This window comes from Parasteatoda tepidariorum, chromosome 1 (genome assembly GCF_043381705.1).
Source record: "Parasteatoda tepidariorum isolate YZ-2023 chromosome 1, CAS_Ptep_4.0, whole genome shotgun sequence".
In the NCBI taxonomy this organism is placed as follows: Eukaryota; Metazoa; Arthropoda; class Arachnida; order Araneae; family Theridiidae; genus Parasteatoda; species Parasteatoda tepidariorum.
In genome coordinates this window covers 89,261,256-89,270,653 of record NC_092204.1, presented here as the reverse complement: position 1 = coordinate 89,270,653, position 9,398 = coordinate 89,261,256, and the positions used below count along the sequence as shown (strand labels likewise).

The window sequence follows — 9,398 nt, the reverse complement described above, 5'->3', positions numbered from 1 at the left end:
CTCTATTTTCGTTTTGTTTTGCTTGTACGGTAATGACATTTCTCGTAAGAAAATACAAAAATTATGGTTAATGAAACAAAATATAAGGTATTTAAAATCTTTATTTGGCATTTTCCCGTTCATATGGTATCAATTTACACAAAAAAAAAATATTGCTCTCTGAAAGGGAAATATATTTAAGCAAAAAAAAAAAAAAGAAAGGCAAACTTATCTATCCAATTTTTTATGTAGAAGAATAAATAGCGCGGTTATTATAAAAATAAAATACTATAAAATTCAAATGATAATAAAATTTTTAGAATTTACGCTATCCAATACACTAATTTAAGATACGTCTATCCGATAAGCAAACATTCACGTTGCTTTACTTTTTCATAAATCAACTAAAACAGCAGACTGACAAAGCCGATAAGGCAAAAGTTCGCATACAATTTTTGATAATTATTATATTTTATTTGTGAATAAAATGCGGATGATTTCAAACATGCAATCCATTATTTTGAGCCGCAAGTTATTTCTTCTGACTTATGACCACACAATACGTACTTATTTTTTTTAACCTATTAAGCAAATTGCATTTTAAGAAATTGAAAATTAAATTAAGAGAGTCCACAAAAAATAGCATAAATCAAAAGTTATTTTTGAGAAAATAAGTACAAAAATAATTGCTGTCACTAGGTTTTTAAAAAAAACATTTTCTCTTAATTAAATTGTCTACGTGCCTTATATTAATTTCATGAAAAAAAGTACTCCATGAAATAAAAATAATAGTACGAGTTAAAATGTATAAGACAAAATATCACGTTTTAAAATCTTATTAAAACAATTTCTTTAAAAATTTTGAAAATATTTAACTTGAGGATGAAAAAAAAGTTCATCATTTTTAAGTAACGTGACTTAGAAGTACTTTTTTTAAAAAAGTTTATTAATATTCAACAAGTAAGCAGGTATTTAATTTTTCAATAAAATATTTAAGAAAATATATTAGCAAGGTATTTTCTAGTTTTAATTTTGAAGATTATTTTCATTTAACTTTGAAAATAATTAGAAATTTAATGCTGATGTTAAAATATTTTAACTCTTAAAAAATAAAAACTATTTTTTACTTTTTGTGTTCAATACAAGCCTTAAATTATAAATTTCTCATAATTTTGGAGTTAATAGTTATCGTATTTATGTTAAGAGTTTTCATTTAAATGTAGCAATTTATATTTTAAAAGCCTAAAAAAAAATGGTGTGCTTGGAAAAAACTTCTTGAGAAGGCCCAAGACCCACCCTGGGCTGTTGAGCCATTGAAGACAAAGAGGATGAAAGAAATATATAACGTAATGAAATAACGTTATAGAAATTTTCTCAAACAAATCATGGAATGGGAGAAGCAAGAAAAACTTGGTGAAAAACTTAAACATTTTTTAAAAAAAACTATAGCAATACTATTGAAATATAATATCTTCATTCTTATATCATATAATTTTTATATCACACATGTTATTTTATATCATATATGCATTTTTATATCATTTTATATCATTAAAGCGATGCAAAAATGGCAAAACAATATATTTTTTAGTGTTATTTTTAATAATTTTAATATTTAATACCAGAAACTTGTGTATTTCAAATAACAATGACAATTAAAAATAAGAATCCCCAATTTCTATAATAAATTTTTACATAAGGTACTTTTACGGGAGTAAATTCTCAGGAATGAAATATTTTTCTGGTCGTTATTGCAATACGTATTGAGATTTATAACACTCACTTACTATTCTCAGCATACATAGTACTGAAAAGTTTCACTCAAATTCTTACTGTACATGTCACTAAATTAGTTCATCGCAATTTTCTTAAGTGAAAATAATTATTAATTTTACTCATCTAAAACTTCGCTTAAAAAATTTTTAATTACTATCTTTTTGACGAAACTATCAGAAAATAATTACTTTGACACAGATATCAGAAATAATTAAGGACTCCTACAAGAAATAATTAATGCCTATCAGAAGTAATAAATACCGACTGTTAGTACTGTTTAACTCTATAGATATCAGAAATCTTCAAAAGTGTATTTTGTTAAATTGATGTTATATTTTATCAAACTAAATCCTAACGTATTTTAACTTTATCTGATGACACAAAACTCAACAGAATTCATTTTACAACTGAAACGCTTTAATTAATACTCATGGGTAAAGGAAACATCCTTTTTGAAGAAAATAGAATGATATAAACCTATTTTTCATGTATTATATTAGATAAGATTAGACTAAGGTTAGCGCGCCAAAACCCGATATATATGTGCCAGATAGGAGCCAAAATTACCAGACAGAAAAACCAGAACAAAATAAAAACAGATTTACACACTCCTGTTTTGATGCCAAAATGTAAAATAAAATAAATAAATAAATAAAATGTAACAACACTAGTTACTGCATTGAAAAATTAGAATTGCTATGTTGAAGAAAATGGTAAAGTGCAAACTGTCATCATAACCAACAAACTGACCCTTTCTCTATTTACTTAAAAGAACAAAAATATTTGATTAGGCATAGCTTGTTTTCGAATCATGAGATTTAATACCTCCTAAACGTTCTGTACATAACTCTTACATCTTCCGACCCAGGCCGAATTCCCGACCTTTTCCCAAAAGAAATACGAAAAGTTGAGAAACATGGAGACAAGAAAACTCATAAGTGTTCAAGTGAATTTGGTTAAAGTAACGATGACAAAAGAAGATATAATGCTAAGGCAACATACTCCCCCTTTTACATTTTACCCATTTTCGGCCAAGGATTCGTAAAAGCACCATTAAATGCAAACTTTCACGTTCAGAAATTTTTAAAATACGTTAGTTTTTTTTTTTTTTTTTTTTTTTTTTTAATTTTAAAAGGTTTTTAAGAAATACGATTTTTTGAAAATGTATAATTATCCCTCTTGTAATTAATCATTTGTTTCTATGGTAAATAAAATTAAATTAAAACTAATTTCATTAAAAAAAAATGTTCAACTAAATGGTTTTTCCATTGATTTGGTCAATGGTGCATGTACGTACCTTTTTATTTCTCAAATAAAGTATTTTTTCTTACGCACAAAATATTTTTTTCGCATCGTAATGAATTTTACTTAAACAATTCAATACGTTCAATGAAACGTTCAATGAAAATAATATGACATTTTTATAAAATTTCTATGCTTAGCCCAAAAAGGTTTAATGAATCTTCTTTTGTCATTGTAATATTATTTATAATGATACCAAAAATTGATCGATCAATCCTTTCGATCATTTTATGGTTTTATTTTATAGAATATTTTAAGGATAGTAGATAAATTTGTAACTGAGTGATCAATTTTCAAATATTATGGTACAAAAACGTAATATATCAATGAACCTGAAATAGGCTTTGTAGTTAAGAATTTATACCAACTAAGAATCTATGTCAACTAAAAAATTTCATGTTAATTAGAATTTTTTTTTATTTTGATTGATAATAAATAAATTTAATTGTTAAATAAATTCTTGACAAGTTCTTGTTATTAAAGATTAATATAACTAATGAAAATGTGAATGATTTGTAAAGCTACGGAACATTTTAATTTAATTTTAAATGCTTCAAATTAAAACTTCGGAGTCCCTATCGGTGAAAGTGAACAATTTTAAATTTTTTTTACAAACTAAACAGTAGTTAACTGCTTAAACTTGTTTTAATTATCGAAAAAAAAATGAGTTACATAATATTACGTTATGTAATGTAACATTTTGTAACGGACGTAACTATATTAATACTAATAAATTTAATCTTATGTAGAAAAATTATATGTTAGGTTTTGAATCACAGTGAATTTTAATTTAATTTTTAAAAATTAAAATTAAAACATAAACTTTGGATTCCAACCTGTGAAAAGTGAACAATTTCATTTTTTTCATAATTAAAAAGTGTAGTTAACTGCACAAATGAAGTTTAATAAACCGGAAAAAAACAGGGTTGTATTATATAACGTTATATAATCGAACATTATATAATGAACAAAACTATATGAATATCAAATATACTGTATCAGGATAACACTTTATGAACTTATTAGATCACTTCAGAAAAAAAATTACCTGTAATTTCTGTCGCATTTCCAGCACCACCTATATTATTTGTAATAGGGGACGCAGACCCCCAGCAGGGGAAGGACACAGCGCACAGAACAAAAAATAGCACTAGGAGGTTTATAGTCGTATCCCTTTCCATTTGGTTGCACAACACTATTTAAGCACTATTTTAAATTTTTATTAATTTATTTATTTTGAAATAAAAAAATTGTTTATATTCCACAAATACACATTTCACAATTTCTTCCACAAAAAATCCAAGAGAAAGCTCATATCTGTCACAAATATGGGTAAGAGCTGATGCGCCTGGGACATTTTTTTCCCTTCTTATTTTTATAAATAAAATTGCTCGATTTGAGAGAGCGGAGAGCGATTGGGGCAAAACTAACTCGCACACTCCTTTCTACGAATGAGAGAGGTTGTAGAAGAAAAGATGCGGAGAGCGAACAGATACCGCTGGGTGACTGTTAGAGGGAGAAGAGATAGTATCTATGGCGCCATCTAGCCGTCGTTATTAGAACTGCGCAAGTTTCGGTATTTTGCCCCGTGAGAATTGACATTTTTAGATGTCTTGCCGATTCATTTTCCTCTATTTTCGTTTTGTTTTGCTTCTTTGATGTTGTCAATTGATTTCGATAATGCATCCTGCTTTTTCGTTTCGAAAAGCAAATAGAAAGAAAAATGAGTTTGATTATCATTTTTTTTTTTTTTTTTTTTTCGAATTTTGTTCCCCTTATGTTCTGTTCGACGGGACTTATTCATTTCTGAACTTCGAAAAAAAATTTAAGTGCATAAATCGGTATTAAATCAGTTGTAAGAGAAAAGTGTACTTCTTTCATATGCAGTTTATACAAAATGCACGATTATGAAAATGCAGGATCGCATGAATGCTATCCTTGCATTCCTGGATTTTCATTGACGAAGGAGAAATTGAATTAAAATGTTACATAAGAATAAATTTATTATGAACCATGAGTATTCCAAGTTCCATTTTTTAGGATGGTTCTAAAAATAGTGTTTGATATAAATTTAGCATTAACCATTTCCATGTATTTATTTATTTATTTGTCATATTTCATTGTATCGATGACATCACGGATCAATCTTTCTTTTAATTATGATATTCTTAGAACTTATAAAATAAAATATTTGTTTTTTTAATTATTTATTAAAAATACCTTATTTGCATTCAACAATTTTGCGGTTTTTAAAAAACAAAACGAAAAGTTTTAAAAGGTATTTAGTAATTTTCAAATGACCTTGCGATATTTAATGTAGTAATTTACATAAAAAAATATGTATATATGCGTTAAATAATGCATAGAAGTTCATAGAAAATATATTATTAAAAAATTACAACTTGGCCATTGATATCTTTATGATAAGAAATGTTTTGGTGCAAATATAAATCTTTTGTTTGAGTTATTAAATTATAATTCAAAATTGAACATAAAATATTTTGAAAAATGTTACATGGGTTAAAAAAAATTACTGACTAGTATTTTCTATTTTAATGTAAATTCAAATAATTTTGTGCATTCGGTAGATCTAAGAAATTAGATCACGGCTTAAGCAGCGAAAGTACTTAAAATTTTAATTTCAACTATTTACAAGAGATGTCCGCGGTATAGTCAAAGTTCTTTCTGCATTGAATTTTAGTAATAATTTCAAATCTGTCCAGCAGCCATTAAATCACACCAATCACCATAACTATGAGTTAGGAACGTTTCATTAGTAAGCAACAAAAATATTTCCTTCTCTATCGTGAAATAAAATAGAAAACTGATCTCAATGCTCCATTATGAGCTGTACTACTTCATCCCGCTCCGTTCAAGCCATAACTTGAGCAAGGTTATTGTTCGAAAAAAATCTAGCTTCGTCACCATTAATTGTTATGACAGTGTGCGATATCATAGTACACTTTATGTTTAGTATCTCTTCAGCCATTTTAGAAAAGAACAAAAATAAAACAAAATAAATGCTTCGTAGCTATTTTTATTTTACAAAAATACAAAATTGTTCTAAAGAAATACATAAATATAACTTATAACTATTTAACACTACTTAAACTATCATATAAAACTAAATGAAATGAATTTAATAAATACTTAACCTACAGTTAATTAATCAACACAACTTAAATTATTCCTTAAGGTAACCTAACGAAAGGAATTATAAAAGATGACTCTACTGTTGCCAGTTTAGAAAACTGAATACTCACGTTTTTTTTTTGGGGGGGGGGATATACTTGAGGGTGCCCCTTGGCGAAATTGGTCACTTATGTTTGGCTCCATTCCTGTTTGCACGGAACACCGTGGTAACAGGAATAGCGGACAAAACATAATGATATTTCAATAAAACATTGCAATGCGGCCAAACTTTGCGGCCAAAACTTGCAATGAACCCAATATAATTAAATTAATAAACACAATAAAATGCATTTTGGATCGAAACAAAAATTAATGGAGTAAGAGCCCAGAGGGAAAAGGAAAAGAATAATTCACTTCTTTATTAAGCTTGAATATTCTCTGATTTAGGTGCGCAGAATTTTCTAATAACAGTTAGATACTGTCTAAATTTATCACGAATGGAATCTGTGTATCTCCATCGTCACATAAATTCGGCAAAATACGAATCAAAAATGGCGTCGGTAATACCGGACTAGCGGTGACATTTTTCTAAAGTCCCTTTTTATGACTGCCCATATACCTTCAATCAAAAGTAACGTAACTAGCCTGTATCCAACGTAGAACTAACGAACCTCTGAAATTACATATACATTTGAAAATTTAAAAATAACGCTAAAATCTAAACCAATCAGAATCACGATTGGGTTTCAACATCGCCCAGTTTGGCGATCAACCGCCATCACAACTTGGCGAGAATCAAGGGGCACCCTCAAATATAGTCTACCCGAATGATTTTAATACGACTATATTATTCTACTCTTTTCTTTTTTCTTCTTAAATATGAGAAAACGGGCTCCTCCTGGTCACTTCGCTCACCTCACTCACACGATTGTTTCGCTATCATTTTCATGTGTTTACATGCTTTAGACTGCCAAATAAAATGGCGCCGAAAACAAATTATAATCCGAATAAAATGCACATTGTATCAAAACTAAGCAAGGAAATAACGTATTTCCAAAATCGTGGAAATGCATATTATGTAATATGCGAATGAAAAAATTAAATATCGACTTACCTTAATTATTTAGACGTTTCAGTGCGGATTACCCATAAATGAAACAACATGGTTCGTTATGGCGATTTACTTGGTAATAATCCAAGGAGCCTTCTCAGAATATAGTGTAACCACCGATTCTATTGGGGACAAAAAAACTCAACTAAATAATTGAAGATGAAAAAGTTTAGACAAAACGACATTCATCAAAATATAAAAAATGAAAGGCAAAAGAAAACATCACAATCCGGCGTAAATCTAGCAAAATATCAAAAATCAAAATTTATCTTTTTGTTAGTTTTAAAAAGTATAGAATAGTCTCTCGTGAAGAACGTGATTCGATCCTCCTTTGCTCAATGCTTATGTTATCCTCAATTTCTGGGCTTTCTACAAATTTGCACCGATATTACATTCCAACGTTACAGTTTTACTGTTTATACACTTAATATTTTATGGCAAAGATAGAGCCCCTGAATTAGAATCCTAGTATAATAGCCTTAAGCAAGAGATTATCTAGCAAATAATGTTAAAAGGTAAATATTTTTAATATTTCTTTAAAATTTAAAATATATATAATAAAATAACAAATCTAATTTAATTGACTCTCAACAATTGTGAAACGGTGGATAAATATAAGACTTAATTGGGTATACTATAGCCTACGTCACAGGTTGTGTTATTCCTACTAAATTTAACCCATGAACGGCATTTTCTGCGAGCCTAACTTCAAGCCACAAATAAACAAACGAAGTGTTTGATCGTTTAAATAGCTGCTCGCCAGATTTTATTGCATTATAAAGAAAAGTAATTGATATTCGATTTTTGATTAATAATTGACTTATAGTGGCATAGAATTTAGCATTGCGTCATGGTAAATGTTATTCCTACTAAGTGGAAGTAGTTGTGTTTTTTTTATATTATACCCAATTATCATAAAAAGTTTCTACACAATGTAATATTACGCAATTATTTTAATTTATCAAACGGCAGCACCCTTAATTTTAAACTTTTAATTATAAATATTAATCAAAATCAAAAGTCAGAAAATAACACTGATAAGAAAGAAAGAAAGAAATATTACTAGTAAATACCTTGAAGTAATTATTACATGAACTATTTACAGATAAATACAGTTATGACTTTTATTTAATGTATGCTAATGAGAGTGATGCAAATCTGGATCATGTCATGTGATATTTCTGTCCTATGAGAGAGAAAGAAACGGTCTTCATCATCAAAAGATTTTTATGTTTAATTAAATATGGTTAAGATGAATTTTAGCAATGTGGTTCCATTACGATCTTCAATTATTTCAAAGATTATCTTGCATTTATGAATATAAACAGCTTTATTCTCCAGTCCCTAAACTCTTCATATTAAAGAATTGTCTGTCTGTAAAATCTTCATAATTTTTAAGAGAGACAAAGAGGAGGCGGGTGCTCTCATTTTAGATATAAATATCAATTTGTGCTTAAAAATATAACTACCCGGAAAAAAAATCGAAAAATATAAGTACCCGAAAGTAAATATATTTTAATTTTTTAGGTTATTAAGTTCAAGATAAAAATTTTTAAAAAAGGAAGTAATTATTATGAAAAATGTTATTTAAGTGTAGAAAAATTGAGAAAATAATTTTATAAACGTTGGTGCATTGCATTTGGCTTTCATTTTGCCATGATTAGTATATTAACAAAATGTTCTTTCATAAAATTAATATAACTGTATATTTAATTAACAAAATGATCTATTTCCTTATTTATTTTTATAAAATTATAAACTTCTAAGTAAAAAAAAATGCACAATGAGAAATAGCTACTGAGTTTGATAATCCACTCTTTTTATTTATATTTTCTTCCTTTTTTTAAAAAAAAATATTATTTTTCGATTTTGTATCAATAAAAATTTTATCAAAAATCAGAAGGTTAAAGGCCTGTAATCATCTCGGAAAAGAAAAGAAAATTGGTAGTGAAAATTTGAAGTAGTGACGACTAAAACATCCGCCTCAACCGCAGTTACATTTGCTTGAAAGAAAAATAATAAACATGTCAAGGAATTTCCATTGCCAAATTTTTTATCCGTAAAGCGGGGAAAATGCGTTCCATTTTGATGCATTTTT

The 9,398-nt window shown here is 27.7% G+C and overlaps 1 protein-coding gene across 4 annotated transcripts in view; it reads right to left on the bottom strand.

Moving 5' to 3' along the window:
* The window catches only part of LOC107454647 (synaptogenesis protein syg-2), a 354,446-nt gene extending 347,035 nt beyond the window's left edge, over window positions 1-7,411 (bottom strand). Inside the window, exon 1 of one of the 4 annotated variants that reach the window (XM_071183678.1) lies at window positions 7,304-7,411. Coding sequence is in view for 3 of the 4 variants with exons in the window: in XM_016071899.4 (XP_015927385.1) it covers window positions 4,106-4,238 (133 nt within the window). In the remaining variant the exon portion in view is untranslated. Of the gene's footprint in view, window positions 1-4,105; window positions 4,548-7,303 lie in introns of those variants that run through there. The other 3 variants (XM_016071899.4, XM_016071898.4, XM_071183685.1) reach the window with 3 other exon arrangements.
* Window positions 7,412-9,398: the final 1,987 nt, after the last annotated feature.